The 16,311-nt window shown below is 38.2% G+C and overlaps 2 protein-coding genes across 3 annotated transcripts in view; both read left to right on the forward strand.

Annotated features, from left to right (window-relative positions):
* Nucleotides 1-16,311, forward strand: part of Zfp37 (ZFP37 zinc finger protein) — a 98,225-nt gene that overhangs the window by 36,723 nt on the left and 45,191 nt on the right. The window contains exon 6 of one of the 2 annotated variants that reach the window (XM_074051237.1): nucleotides 13,686-13,820. The exons of the other annotated variant lie outside the window; for it this stretch is intronic. The gene's annotated coding sequence lies outside the window, so the exon portion shown is untranslated. Of the gene's footprint in view, nucleotides 1-13,685; nucleotides 13,821-16,311 lie in introns of those variants that run through there. 2 annotated transcript variants of the gene reach the window in all.
* Znf883 (zinc finger protein 883) lies at nucleotides 14,159-15,646 on the forward strand. The gene is given in 3 exon segments (XM_074051240.1): nucleotides 14,159-15,112; nucleotides 15,114-15,213; nucleotides 15,216-15,646. Coding segments are annotated over 3 exon segments (1,134 nt in total). The 3' UTR covers nucleotides 15,296-15,646.

The raw sequence follows: 16,311 nt of genomic DNA on the forward strand, positions 1-16,311 counted from the left end.
TATCAAAGTTTTTTTGCCAGTTGGTTCAAGGTGTTTATCTTGATGAATTCTATATCACCTACGATCTGATCCTCAAATTTGCAGACTCAAAAAGTTGAAATCAATATAGATAGATAGATACATAGATACAGATTCTTACCATGTAAGAGGGGACTGATAAGTTAAATACAAGATTCTTCAGAGAAGAATTCTCAGAGAATTCTGAAGACTCTTCTCTGAGAAATATAACCAATATTACACACACACACACACACACACACACACACACACGCATATATAGAGGGGAGAGAGAGAAAGAGAGAGAGAATGACTTATTCTAAAGAATTGGCTCACGTAATTCATTATGGAGCCTGAGAAAACTCAAGATCTGCATTATCTAAGCTGTAGACACAGGAGATCTGGTTGCATAATTCCACCTGAGTCTAGAGGCCTGAAAACCAGGAGCCACTGGTATAAGTTAGAGTTGGAGAGCAGAAGACCAATGTGTCTTCTTGAGCAGTTAGGCAGAAAGAGAAAATTCTCTCTTAACTAGCCTTTCAATTCAGGCCTTCAATGAATTGATGATGCCTGTCCACACTGGGGAGAGCAATCTGCTTTACTCATTCAAGAACTACCCTTACAGACATACCCAGAGTAATGCTGAAGCAGATCTCTGGATATGCCATTGCCCAGTCAAGCTAACACATAAAATTAACAATCATAATTAAGATTTAGAACTGCCAAGGATTCAGGTCTTCATGTCCTCTGGCAAGAAAAAAATATTCTAATTCTAGTTTTGCTTAGCAGGTGTAAGATTATATTGATGGGAGTTAATGATATTATGTAGAAGTGTAATTCTGTTAGCAAATACTATCTTAGGGATTTTAGTTCTACAGTTGAATAGAGCTTTATCTACTTATTGGGATAAATAGGTCTGAACAGTAATGGGTGGCACTTTTCTTCCAACTGTGTATCAACTAGCAAGTTGATGTTTGCATCTTTAAATTGCCATTTTTCTATGCTCTGTTATAATCGCTTTGCTTTTTTTACTAAGCTACTTTTCTTTTCTATGTACTGCTACCACCAGTGAGGTTATAACCAAGGTCTTTTTTACGATTCCTACTAAAAACATCTCTATATCTTCTGTTATTTCTCGAGTTGATGTTTTACCTATATGTGGTACGTATATTTGTACATATATTAAATATATTTTATCTTCAGTGTCTTTGTAGGGAAACTTCAGTATTGCTTCTATATAGTCTCTTTTTTTTTGTTAAAATAGCTTTTTTTTTTTATTCATATGTGCATACAAGGCTTGGTTCATTTCTCCCCCCTGCCCCCACCCCCTCCCTTACCACCCACTCCGCCCCCTCCCTCTCCCCCCCCTCAATACCCAGCAGAAACTATTTTGCCCTTATTTCTAATTTTGTTGTAGAGAGAGTATAAGCAATAATAGGAAGGAACAAGGGGTTTTGCTGGTTGAGATAAGGATAGCTATACAGGGAGTTGACTCACATTAATTTCCTGTGCATGTGTGTTACCGTCTAGGTTAATTCTTTTTGATCTAACCTTTTCTCTAGTTCCTGGTCCCCTTTTCCTATTGGCCTCAGTTGCTTTTAAGGTATCTGCTTTAGTTTCTCTGCGTTGAAGGCAACAAATGCTAGCTAATTTTTTAGGTGTCTTACCTATCCTCACCCCTCCCTTGTGTGCTCTCGCTTTTATCATGTGCTCATAGTCCAATCCCCTTGTTGTGTTTACCCTCGATCTAATGTCCACATATGAGGGAGAACATACGATTTTTGGTCTTTTGGGCCAGGCTAACCTCACTCAGAATGATGTTCTCCAATTCCATCCATTTACCAGCGAATGATAACATTTCGTTCTTCTTCATGGCTGCATAGAATTCCATTGTGTATAGATACCACATTTTCTTAATCCATTCTTCGGTGGTGAGGCATCTTGGCTGTTTCCATAACTTGGCTATTGTGAATAGTGCCGCAATAAACATGGGTGTGCAGGTGCCTCTGGAGTAACCTGTGTCACAGTCTTTTGGGTATATCCCCAAGAGTGGTATTACTGGATCAAATGGTAGATCGATGTCTAGCTTTTTAAGTAGCCTCCAAATTTTTTTCCAGAGTGGTTGTACTAGTTTACATTCCCACCAACAGTGTAAGAGGGTTCCTTTTTCCCCGCATCTTCGCCAACACCTGTTGTTGGTGGTGTTGCTGATGATGGCTATTCTAACAGAGGTGAGGTGGAATCTTAGCGTGGTTTTAATTTGCATTTCCTTTATTGCTAGAGATGGTGAGCATTTTTTCATGTGTTTTCTGGCCATTTGAATTTCTTCTTTTGAGAAAGTTCTGTTTAGTTCACTTGCCCATTTCTTTATTGGCTCATTAGTTTTGGGAGAATTTAGTTTTTTAAGTTCCCTATATATTCTGGTTATCAGTCCTTTGTCTGATGTATAGTTGGCAAATATTTTCTCCCACTCTGTGGGTGTTCTCTTCAGTTTAGAGACCATTTCTTTTGATGAACAGAAGCTTTTCAGCTTTATGAGGTCCCATTTATCTATGCTATCTCTTAGTTGCTATGCTGCTGGGGTTTCATTGAGAAAGTTCTTACCTATACCTACTAACTCCAGAGTATTTCCTACTCTTTCTTGTATCAACTTAAGAGTTTGGGGTCTGATATTAAGATCCTTGATCCATTTTGAGTTAATCTTGGTATAGGGTGATATACATGGATCTAGTTTCAGTTTTTTGCAGACTGCTAACCAGTTTTCCCAGCAGTTTTTGTTGAAGAGGCTGCTATTTCTCCATCGTATATTTTTAGCTCCTTTGTCAAAGATAAGTTGGTTATAGTTGTGTGGCTTCATATCTGGGTCCTCTATTCTGTTCCACTGGTCTTCATGTCTGTTTTTGTGCCAGTACCATGCTGTTTTTATTGTAATTGCTTTGCAATATAGTTTGAAGTCAGGTATTGTGATACCTCCTGCGTTGTTCTTTTGACTGAGTATTGCCTTGGCTATTCGTGGCCTCTTGTGTTTCCATATAAATTTCACGGTAGATTTTTCAATCTCTTTAATGAATGTCATTGGAATTTTGATGGGAATTGCATTAAACATGTAGATTACTTTTGGGAGTATCGACATTTTTACTATGTTGATTCTACCAATCCATGAGCATGGGAGATCTCTCCACTTTCTATAGTCTTCCTCAATCTCTTTCTTCAGAAGTGTATAGTTTTCCTTGTAGAGGTCTTTCATATCTTTTGTTAGGTTTACACCTAGGTATTTGATTTTTTTTGAGGCTATTGTAAATGGAATTGTTTTCATACATTCTTTTTCCGTTTGCTCATTGTTAGTGTATAGAAATGCTAATGATTTTTCTATGTTGATTTTATATCCTGCTACTTTGCTATAGCTATTGATGATGTCTAGAAGCTTCTGAGTAGAGTTTTTTGGGTCTTTAAGGTATAGGATCATGTCGTCTGCAAATAGGGATATTTTGACAGTTTCTTTACCTGTTTGTATTCCTTTTATTCCTTCTTCTTGCCTAATTGCTCTGGCTAGGAATTCCAGTACTATGTTGAATAGGAGTGGAGATAGTGGGCATCCTTGTCTGGTTCCTGATTTTAGAGGGAATGGTTTCAGTTTTTCTGCGTTAAGTATAATGCTGGCTGTAGGTTTGTCATATATAGCTTTTATAATGTTGAGGAACTTTCCTTCTATTCCTAGTTTTCTTAGAGCTTTTATCATGAAATGATGTTGGATCTTATCAAAGGCTTTTTCTGCATCTATTGAGATGATCAAGTGGTTTTTGTCTTTGCTTCTGTTAAGGTGGTTTACTACGTTTATTGATTTTCGTATGTTGAACCACCCATGCATTCCTGAGATGAAGCCTACTTGGTCGTGGTGAATAATCTTTTTGATGTGTTGCTGAATTCGGTTTGCCATTATTTTGTTGAGGATTTTTGCATCAATGTTCATTAAGGAGATTGGCCTATAGTTCTCCTTTTTGGAGGTGTCTTTGCCTGGTTTTGGGATAAGTGTTATATTGGCTTCGTAAAATGTGTTTGTCAGTTTTCTTTTTTTTTTTTTTTTTTTTTTCATTTTTCTTTTATTATTCATATGTGCATACAAGGCTTGGTTTATTTCTCCCCCCTGCCCCCACCCCCTCCCTTACCACCCACTCCACCCCCTCCCGCTCCCCCCCCCTCAGTACCCAGCAGAAACTATTTTGCCCTTATCTCTAATTTTGTTGTAGAGAGAGTATAAGCAATAATAGGAAGGAACAAGGGGTTTTGCTGGTTGAGATAAAGATAGCTATACAAGGCATTGACTCACATTGATTTCCTGTGTGTGGGTGTTACCTTCTAGGTTAATTCTTTTTGATCTAACCTTTTCTCTAGTACCTGGTCCCCTTTTCCTATTGGCCTCAGTTGCTTTAAGGTATCTGCTTTAGTTTCTCTGCATTAAGGGCAACAAATGCTAGCTAGTTTTTTAGGTGTCTTACCTATCCTCACCCCTCCCTTGTGTGCTCTCGCTTTTATCATGTGCTCATAGTCCAATCCCATTGTTGTGTTTGCCCTTGATCTAATGTCCACATATGAGGGAGAACATATGATTTTTGGTTTTTTGAGCCAGGCTAACCTCACTCAGAATGATGTTCTCCAATTCCATCCATTTACCAGCGAATGATAACATTTCGTTCTTCTTCATGGCTGCATAAAATTCCATTGTGTATAGATACCACATTTTCTTAATCCATTCGTCAGTGGTGGGGCATCTTGGCTGTTTCCATAACTTGGCTATTGTGAATAGTGCCACAATAAACATGGATGTGCAGGTGCCTCTGGAGTAACAGTCTTTTGGGTATATCCCCAAGAGTGGTATTGCTGGATCAAATGGTAGATCGATGTCCAGCTTTTTAAGTAGCCTCCAAATTTTTTTCCAGAGTGGTTGTACTAGTCTACATTCCCACCAACAGTGTAAGAGGGTTCCTTTTTCCCCGCATCCTCGCCAACACCTGTTGGTGGTGGTGTTGCTGATGATGGCTGTTCTAACAGGGGTGAGGTGGAATCTTAGTGTGGTTTTAATTTGCATTTCCTTTATTGCTAGAGATGGTGAGCATTTTTTCATGTGTTTTCTGGCCATTTGAATTTCTTCTTTTGAGAAAGTTCTGTTTAGTTCACATGCCCATTTCTTTATTGGTTCATTAGTTTTGGGAGAATTTAGTTTTTTAAGTTCCCTGTATATTCTGGTTATCAGTCCTTTGTCTGATGTATAATTGGCAAATATTTTCTCCCACTCTGTGGGTGTTCTCTTCAGTTTAGAGACCATTTCTTTTGATGAACAGAAGCTTTTTAGTTTTATGAGGTCCCATTTATCTATGCTATCTCTTAGTTGCTGTGCTGCTGGGGTTTCATTGAGAAAGTTCTTACCTATACCTACTAACTCCAGAGTATTTCCTACTCTTTCTTGTATCAACTTAAGAGTTTGGGGTCTGATATTCAGATCCTTGATCCATTTTGAGTTAATCTTGGTATAGGGTGATATACATGGATCTAGTTTCAGTTTTTTGCAGACTGCTAACCAGTTTTCCCAGCAGTTTTTGTTGAAGAGGCTGCTATTTCTCCATCGTATATTTTTAGCTCCTTTGTCAAAGATAAGTTGCTTATAGTTGTGTGGCTTCATATCTGGATCCTCTATTCTGTTCCACTGGTCTTCATGTCTGTTTTTGTGCCAGTACCATGCTGTTTTTATTATTATTGCTTTGTAATATAGTTTGAAGTCAGGTATTGTGATACCTCCTGCATTGTTCTTTTGACTGAGTATTGCCTTGGCTATTCGTGGCCTCTTGTGTTTCCATATAAATTTAACAGTAGATTTTTCAATCTCTTTGATGAATGTCATTGGAATTTTGATGGGAATTGCATTAAACATGTAGATTACTTTTGGGAGTATAGACATTTTTACTATGTTGATTCTACCAATCCATGAGCATGGGAGATCTCTCCACTTTCTATAGTCTTCCTCAATCTCTTTCTTCAGAAGTGTATAGTTTTCCTTGTAGAGGTCTTTCACATCTTTTGTTAGGTTTACACCTAGGTATTTGATTTTTTTTGAGGCTATTGTAAATGGAATTGTTTTCATACATTCTTTTTCCGTTTGCTCATTGTTAGTGTATAGAAATGCTAATGATTTTTCTATGTTGATTTTATATCCTGCTACCTTGCTATAGCTATTGATGATGTCTAGAAGCTTCTGAGTAGAGTTTTTTGGGTCTTTAAGGTATAGGATCATGTCGTCTGCAAATAGGGATATTTTGACAGTTTCTTTACCTATTTGTAGTCCTTTTATTCCTTCTTCTTGCCTAATTGCTCTGGCTAGGAATTCCAGTACTATGTTGAATAGGAGTGGAGATAGTGGGCATCCTTGTCTGGTTCCTGATTTTAGAGGGAATGGTTTTAATTTTTCTGCGTTAAGTATAATGCTGGCTGTAGGTTTGTCATATATAGCTTTTATAATGTTGAGGAACTTTCCTTCTATTCCTAGTTTTCTTAGAGCTTTTATCATGAAATGATGTTGGATCTTATCAAAGGCTTTTTCTGCATCTATTGAGATGATCAAGTGGTTTTTGTCTTTGCTTCTGTTAATGTGGTTTATTACATTTATTGATTTTCGTATGTTGAACCACCCCTGCATCCCTGGGTTGAAGCCTACCTGGTCGTGGTGAATAATCTTTTTGATGTGTTGCTGAATTCGATTTGCCATTATTTTGTTGAGGATTTTTGCATCAATGTTCATTAAGGAGATTGGCCTATAGTTCTCCTTTTTGGAGGTGTCTTTGCCTGGTTTTGGGATAAGTGTAATAGTGGCTTCATAAAATGTGTTTGGCAGTTTTCCTTCCCTTTCTATTTCATGGAACAGTTTAAGGAGGGTTGGTATCAGTTCTTCTTTAAAGGTCTGATAGAATTCAGCAGAGAATCCATCAGGTCCTGGACTTTTCTTTTTGGGGAGACTCTTGATTGCTGCTTCAATTTCATTTTGTGTTATAGGTCTATTCAGGTGATTAATTTCCTCTTGGTTCAGTTTTGGATGATCATATGTATCTAGAAATCTGTCCATTTCTTTTAGATTTTCAAATTTATTTGAATATAGGTTCTCAAAGTAGTCTCTGATGATTTCCTGGACTTCCATGGTGTTTGTTGTTATCTCCCCTTTTGCATTCCTAATTCTACTAATTTGGGTTTTTTCTCTCCTCATTTTAGTCAGGTTTGCCAGGGGTCTATCGATCTTGTTTATTTTTTCAAAGAACCAACTTTTTGTTTCATTAATTCTTTGTATGGTTTTTTTGGTTTCTATTTCATTGATTTCAGCTCTTATTTTTATTATTTCTCTCCTTCTATTTGTCTTGGGATTTGCTTGTTCTTGTTTTTCTAGGAGTTTGAGATGTATCATTAGGTCATTGATTTGGGATCTTTCAATCTTTTTAATATATGCACTCATGGCTATAAACTTTCCTCTCAAGACTGCCTTAGCTGTGTCCCATAGGTTCTGGTAGGTTGTGTTTTCATTTTCATTGACTTCCAGGAACTTTTTAATTTCCTCTTTTGTTTCATCGATGATCCATTCTTCATTAAGTAATGAGTTATTTAGTTTCCAGCTGTTTGCATGTTTTTTGTCTTTACTTTTGTTGTTGAGTTCTACTTTTACTGCATTGTGGTCAGATAGTATGCATGGTATTATTTCTATTTTCTTGTATTTGCTGAGGCTTGCTTTGTGCCCTAGGATATGATCTATTTTGGAGAAGGTTCCATGGGCTGCTGAGAATGTATATTGTGTAGAGGTTGGATGAAATGTTCTGTAGACATCTACTAGGTCCATTTGATCTATTGTATAATTTAGATCTTGGATTTCTTTATTGAGTTTTTGTTTGGATGACCTATCTATTGATGATAATGGGGTGTTAAAGTCTCCCACAACCACTGTGTTGGCGTTTATATATGCTTTTAGGTCTTTCAGGGTATGTTTGATGAAATTGGGTGCGTTGACATTGGGTGCATACAGATTGATGATTATTATTTCCTTTTGGTCTATTTCCCCTTTTATTAGTATGGAATGTCCTTCTTATCTCGTTTGATCAATGTAGGTTTGAAGTCTACTTTGTCAGAGATAAGTATTGCTACTCCTGCCTGTTTTCGGGGGCCATTGGCTTGGTAAATCTTCTTCCAGCCTTTCATCCTAAGCATATGCTTATTTCTGTCGGTGAGATGAGTCTCCTGTAAGCAACAAATTGTTGGATCTTCTTTTTTAATCCATTTTGTCAAACGGTGTCTTTTGATGGGTGAATTAAGTCCATTAACATTAAGTGTTAGTACTGATAGGTATGTGGTGATTCCTGTCATTTAGTTGTCTTAGTTGTTTGAAGGTTTGATTGTGTGTACCTAACTTGATGTTACTCTCTACTGTCTTGCTTTTTCTTTTCCTGTGGTTTGGTGCTGCCTGCCTTTTCATGGTTAAGTTGGGTGTCACTTTCTGTGTGCAGAATCCCTTGAAGAATCTTTTGTAATGGTGGCTTTGTGGTCACATATTGTTTTAGTTTCTGCTTATCATGGAAGACTTTTATTGCTCCATCTATTTTGAATGATAGCTTTGCTGGGTAGAGTATCCTGGGGTTGAAGTTATTTTCATTCAGTGCCCGGAAGATCTCACCCCACGCTCTTCTTGCTTTTAATGTTTCTGTTGAGAAGTCTGCTGTGATTTTGATGGGTTTACCTTTGTATGTTACTTGTTTTTTCTCTCTTACAGCCTTCAATATTCTTTCCTTAGTTTCTGAACTTGTTGTTTTAATGATGGTATGTCGTGGAGTAGTTCTATTTTGATCTGGTTTGTGTGGTGTCCTGGAGGCCTCTTGCATCTGTATGGGAATATCTTTCTCTAGATTTGGGAAATTTTCCATTATTATTTTGTTGAATATATTACGCATTCCCTTTGCTTGCACCTCTTCTCCTTCTTCGATGCCCATGATTCTCAAGTTTGGTTTTTTGATGGAGTCAGTGAGTTCTTGCATTTTGTTTTCACAGGTCTTGAGTTGTTTAATTAATAGTTCTTCGGTTTTTCCTTTAATTACCATTTCATCTTCAAGTTCTGAGATTCTGTCTTCTGTTTGTTCTATTCTGCTGGATTGGCCTTCCGTTTTGTTTTGCAGTTCTGTTTCGTTCTTTTTTCTGAGGTTTTCCATATCCTGGCAGTTTTCCTCTTTAATGTTGTCTATTTTTGTCCTGAGTTCATTTATCCGTTTATTCATTGTGTTCTCTCTTTCACTTTGGTGTTTATACAGTGCTTCTATGGTTTCCTTTATTTCTTCTTTTGCTTTTTCAAATTCTCTATTTTTGTTGTCTTGGAATTTCTTGAGTGTCTCCTGTACATTTTGGTTGACCCTATCCAGTATCATCTCTATAAAATTCTCATTGAGTACATGTAGTATGTCTTCTTTTAAATTATTCTTGTGGGCTTCATTGGGTCCTTTGGCATAGTTTATCTTCATTTTGTTGGAGTCTGGATCTGAGTTTCTGTTCTCTTCATTCCCCTCTGGTTCCTGTACTAATTTTTTGCTGTGGGGAAACTGGTTTCCCTGTTTTTTCTGTCTTCCTGTCATTGTTGTTGGTGTTGTTACTGTCCCTGTACTGTGTGCAATTAAGTATTTTCTAGCTTGTAATAATAACAATGGTAATATTTAGAATGGAAGGGTGCGCTGAGATGGAAAGCAAGAAGTTAAAGAAAAGGAGAAAACAAATACACAGACAAGAGGGAGAATGCAGAACAAGGTATCAGACAAGAGAGTTTCAAAGGTATAAACAGGGAGTGTTAGTGTACTAATCGACAGTAAGCTGAACAGACATTAGAGAGACAGAGAGAGGATTGAAAATCAAAGATAAAAAAATAAAAAATAAGTAAATGAAAGAAATATCTATATATAAAAATGAATTAAAATAAAATGGAAAATAGAAAATGAAAACAAAAAACAAAAACCAAAAAACTTCCAAGTTTATATGCAATGCAGTTTCAGTCTTAATAATTTGGGTGTCCGTCTCAATCTCCAGTCCTGGAGTTGGTGCCTCAGATGTTGTTCTGTAGTTATCTCCTCAAAGGGGATGCATAAAGTAGAACAAAACTACACACACACACACACACACACACACAAAAGCCCCACCAAGTGTCCCAAGTTCAAATGCAATACAGTTTCAGTAAGTTTTTCGGCTTGCAGGTGTAATTCGGTTGTTCTCTCATCAAAGGTAGGGAGAAAAAGAAAAAAAAAAAGAATCTGGAGACGGTTCTGAGAGTGGTATCTGCAACTGTGGCTTGCCTGCCTGCTGCTGGCAGCCTGCTGTAGCTGGCTGCGTTATTTATGCAGATCTCTGGGGTGAACTTAGCACTCACCTGGTCCCACAGGCTTTGTTTGTTCAGAGTTCTCCTGTGCGGGAGCCTCTGCAACAAGCTTTCCCCTTTCCAAGCACTGGGAAAGGTGACACTGCCCCCGCGTTGTCAGGCCTGCGTGTTTATTTACAGTTCATGTGGGAGGTGGGTCTTCCCCCCTCTCCTGTACAGTTTGCCTCCCACCTCCACTTTTACAGGCTTTCCTGCTCCTGATTACTGGGCGGTGCTGCTGCTCCTGCCAGCCGCCATGTTTGTTTACAGCTCATGTGGGAAATGGGTCTTCCCTCCTCTCCTGTGGAGTTTTCCTCCCTCCGCCACTCTCACAAGCTTCCCTGCTCCTGGTTGCTGGGCACGCACCCCGCTCCTGCCAGAGGCTCTCCGGCCCGCCTGGCTTGTTTATTTACAGTCCCGGGAAGGATTCCCTTCCCCCAATCTTCAGTGCTCAGGGCGCCCCACCCTCTTTCCAGAGTGTCTTAACTGTTCTTATTGCTTATTACTCAGTTTCTCTTTTTTCCCCGGGTGGAGGTCAGTCTGTCCAGGGGGTTATGCTGCTCTGGCCCAGGCTTGTCTGTGGGCGAACCGCGGTACAGCGAAGCTCACCTGGTCCACGTCTTCCCAGTGGGTGCCGGCCACTGGCGGCCCCGGGGCCCTCCTCATTTCTGCGTTTAACGTGAAGTGGAGATTCTCTGCACCAGCTGGAGGTGTGGAGGGGTCAAAGTTATGCCTTTTCTCAGTGATTATGCCTGCAAAGTGTGTCTCCAGTGTATCTCCAAGATTTCACTATAGGAGGCTCGCTTTCTGCTTCCTACCTCTAGCCGCCATTTTGGAATCCTCTATATTCTCAATAGGTACATAGTAGTCACCAAATAGTGCACTTTTGGTCACTTTTGAATTTAGAACCCTGAATCCTTTTTGTACAACTTAACTGCACCCCCCCTTCACACACACATCTTCAGTTGTTAGCTTTACTCTTTCTTCCATTAATGGTGGAATGACTGATCCCATACCTACTTGTAGGTATTTGATTTTTTAGGAACCATTATCACCGGAGGATGTGCCAGTGGTCTTTAATTTGCAGGAGTGAAAACAACCAGACCATTATCAGAGCCACTGTAGAAGGATGACAGACATACATACCACATGCAGCCACTGGCTAAGATGGGTTCTTATGAACTTTTTACCCAGGCTGGCTTCAAATTGTGATCCTCCCAACCTCTGCCTCCCAGGAGTGAGCCACTATGCCCAGTCTACTGTTTTACTTTTTATTTCAATCAATTCATGCATTGTGCTATCCTTGAATGATCCTTTATTGTCATTAACTCTGATATAACAATTTTCAGCCCAAGGATCTCATTTGCATTCTATTCTATCACAATAAATCCCCCTGCTTAGAGTATATGTCTACTCAAATGTCGTATTCACTTTAAATTATTTTAAACTCAATATGGTGAGAAATAAAATCGCTAACTTTCCCTGGGTTGCCTTTCTTTCCTTCAATATTTCTAGCATCAGCACCAATATTCTTCCTTCCTCTTTGACTCAAAACCATTATATCTTGATGCTGTATAATCTATGAATCTGTGTCAATATTTCCTTTCTTTTCTATGTCTTATATTTATGCCTGTACTAGATTCTTACTGACATTGTGCTAATTAAGGCTCATATCATTTTTTAGTGGCACTGGGGTTTGAACACCTCACACTTGCTAGGCAGGTGCTCTTACCACTTGAGCCACTCCACAAGTACTTTTTTGTGATGGGTTTTTTGAGAGGCTCTCACAAACTATTTGCCTGCAGCTGGCTATGAATGGAGATCCTCCTGATCTCTGCCTCCTGAGTAAGCTAGGATTACAGGTGTGAGCCACTGGTGCCCAGTGAGGCCCATATCACTTATACTGTACTTTCTTGTTGAATTAGACTCTTATTATCCCTTTTAGATGGAATTGGCAAGCATTTTAATCTGAAACATCACATCTAAAACAAGCTTATCATGTTACTATCCTAACAGAAAACTTGGTTTTCTGTCTCCTGGATTATGAGATTGCATTGAATTTATCTGTTTGTCAGACCTCTTATTTATCTGATCCCATTTCACTTTTGTGGGTTTTTTTAAACCTCTGCTTTTTAAAGACATACATTTAATTAGTATCATTGGCTTATAGTCATATCATTTGTTTACTGTGCCTATTCCTTTCATTTTACTGTGCTCTCTGTCTCAATGCATCCATTTCCTTTTTTTCCACACCTATTGTGATATAATAATAAATCTATTTGGTCTTTGTCCCCAGTTCCTATCACCAAGTTCCTAAAAGGTTTGGGATTTCCTAAGCAATAGGAATATTTTTTGTTATTCATAAATTGCCACTTCTTTTTTGGCAGTACTGGGGTTTGAACTCAGGGACTCATGCTTGCCAGGCAGGTGCTCTACCACTTGATCCACTCCACCAGTCCTGTCTTTGTGTTGAGTATTTTTGAAATAGGTTCTCTTGAACTCTTTGTCTGGACTGACCTCAAACAGGAATCCTCCTGATCTCTGTCTCCTAAGTAGCTAGGATTGCAGGTGTGAGCCACAGGCGCCCAGCATAATTTGCCACTTTTGATCACACTTAAGCTTATGCTAATGAGGTGAAATAGGATGGGCACTTATAGCCTCAGGAATGGTTCTGATTACCAGTAATACCAAGCAATTCAAGGGTTAGAACCTTCAACCCTGCCTACCTACCTCTAGAAAGGAGAGTAGGGGGCTTGAGATTAAGCTCTGAAAATCTCTTGAACAAGATTTGATGAGCATTTGTGAACATACTGAGGTTCTGGGAGGGTAACATGCCCAGAGAGGGCATGGAAGCTCCATGTTTCTTCCCTCTACATACCTTGATCTACAGATCCCTTCCACTTGGCTGTCCTTGAATTGTATCTTTTATACTAAACTGGCAAATATAAGTAAAGTGTTTCCTGAGTTCTGTGAGCCATTCTAGCCATTATCAAACCCAAACAAAGGGTCATAAGAACCCTCAATACAAAATTTGGGCCACCTGAGCTTTCGATTTATTTCTAAAGTTGATGCAATCTTATGGGACTGGGTCCTGCAACATGTGGAATATGATTCTAATGCCAGGTAAATAGTTTCAGAATTGATTTAAGTTATAGGACCTGCAGTTGGCATCCAAAGAGTTGGAGAATTGGGTAATGCTGACAATATTTTATTTTCATTGTATTTTTTTTCTGTAACCAATGAATGAGTCTTGTTTTCCCTTTTTATATTTCAGAAGAATGAGCTAGTATCTTTTGCTTAATCCTGGATACTACATCCAAAGGCAAAGCATCAACTCCAACAGAGAGAATTTCTAAAAAACAAATAATCCCATGGTAGGATGGTAGCATTTTTTTCAAGTTATAGTTTCTAAACTTCATATTAGAAGAACTGTAATTTAATGACTAGGATAAGAAACATCAGTATAGCCAAATTATAAGGAAAAGCAATTCAAGAGTAAGATTGAAAATTTGGGAAAAGTATTTCATCTGAGTACAAGTCTTTGTTGAACAACTGAGAGTTTCTATAAGAAAACAATCTCATAGTTATGACATAAATGGTAGGGCTTATAACTCTGCTTCTATTGAGGTTTGTAAAAGGCAACTCATGAATGAAAAATAATTTAATAGGTATAGGAAAGGATGCATTTGTATCTCAAACTTTACTTTTTCTGGAAACAATTTAAGTGTTCAATACTGTTCAATACTGATGGAATCTGAGGAAATTTGTATGAGAGAGAAACCTTACCAGTGTGCTGAATGTGGGAAACGCTATTCTTGTATCAAGTCTCTTACTCAGCATCAGAAAACGCACATTGAAGAGAAACCTTATGAATGTAAAATATGTGGAAAATCCTTCAGTCGGAACACTAATCTTATTCAACATCAAAGAACACACACTGGAGAGAAGCCTTATGAATGCAGTGAATGTGGAAAAGCTTTTAGTCAGAGCACTAATCTTATTCAACACCAAAGAGTCCATACTGGGGAGAAACCTTTTGGGTGTAATGAATGTGAAAAAGCCTTTAGTCATAAGTCATCTCTTAGAAATCATCAGAGAATACATACTGGGGAAAAACCCTATTCTTGTAATGAATGTGGAAAATCTTTTAGCCATATTTCAGCCCTTACTCAACACCATAGAATTCACACTGGAAAGAAACCATATGAGTGTATTGAATGTGGGAAAACCTTCAGCCGTAGCACACATCTTATTGAACATCAAGGAATTCATTCTGGGGAGAAATCCTATCAGTGTAAGGAATGTCGGAAACTTTTTTGCCACAGCACGTCACTAATCCGGCATCAGAGAACTCACACAGGGATGAGGCCCTATGAATGTAGTGAATGTGGGAAAGCCTTCAGCCAAACCCCAGCCTTCATTCAACATCAGAGAATTCACACTGGAGAGAAACCCTATGAGTGTAATGAGTGTGGAAAGACCTTCAATCGGAATGCACATCTCACTGAACACCAGAGAAGTCATACTGGAGAGAAACCCTATGTTTGTAAAGAATGTGGAAAAACCTTCAGCCGAAGTACACACCTTACTGAACATCTGAAAATTCATTCTGGCGAGAAACCCTATCAGTGCAATAAGTGTCAGAAACTATTTTGCTATAGAACATCGCTAGTTCGACACCAGAGGACTCATACAGATGAGGAAACCCTACCAATGAAATAAATGTGGAAAATCCTTCAGCTTAAGCTCAGCATTTACTATACATAAGCACATACATATGGTAGAGAAACCCTACCAGTGCAGTACAGTGGTGATGCCTTTTGTCACAGTACATCTTTAATCTGACACCATAGAACTCATTTCAGAGATGAAAACCTATCATAGAAGAGTGTGAGGAAGCCTGCAGCCATAGGTTATCACTTAAACCTGAGCACTCACAGTGGTAAGGAGCCCTAGAATTGTTACATGAGGAAAAACTTCAGGCAAAACACTCATTTACTCCATATAATACTAAGAAACACTGTTCTTGCAGTTAATCTAGAAAAATATTGTCATTGAGAGAAAATGTTATAATGGTGTTATTCATCTGAAACTGGTTTGTTTTTAAAGGCATATTTAGATAATTATTTACAGAGATAATTTTTATAAATGTATATATTTGCTTATAATAAAAAACCTTTTGATGTACATAAAAACTCTAGTTGAATCATGAGCATTGTTTATTTATAGATAATTCAGTGTACATACATAATACTTTATCTTTTTAGTAATTCTGATGTCATTTTGCAATATTAAACACATGTAGAGTTTGATAAAATTAATAGCAATAGACAAAGAATGTTTTCTCCTACCAAAATACTATGCATTATTTTCTAATGTTGATGGAATTATTTCAATGTGCTGTGTATTTGATTACAAAGAAAATCACAACAAAATAGCGAGGCATGGTGGTTCATACCTGTAATCCAAACACTTGGGAGGTTGAGGTAGGAGGACTGCAAGTTTGAGGCCATGGTGGGCTACATAGTGAGTTCTAGGTCAGGCTGGGGTACATATCAAAACCATGAGGTTCAAAGCTTCTGGTTGTTTCTCAGTGAACATCTTTTTTGATTCATCTATTGAAATAATCAAATGGATTATTATTGTATTATCATGGTGAATTACATTGATTGATTTTTAAATGTTAAAACAAGAATGTATTTTTACTTTAAGCCCCACTTGTCAGTAATATACTGTCTCTCTTTTTATGGTACTGAGGGGTTTGAACTCAGGGCCTCACGCTTGCTAGGCAGGCACTCTACCACTTGAACCACACCACCAGCCAGATTATCTCTTGATATATGGCTGGATATGATTTGTCATCATCTTACAAATTTTTACATCTTTATTCATTAGACATA

This window comes from Castor canadensis, chromosome 13 (genome assembly GCF_047511655.1).
Source record: "Castor canadensis chromosome 13, mCasCan1.hap1v2, whole genome shotgun sequence".
NCBI lineage: Eukaryota > Metazoa > Chordata > Mammalia > Rodentia > Castoridae > Castor > Castor canadensis.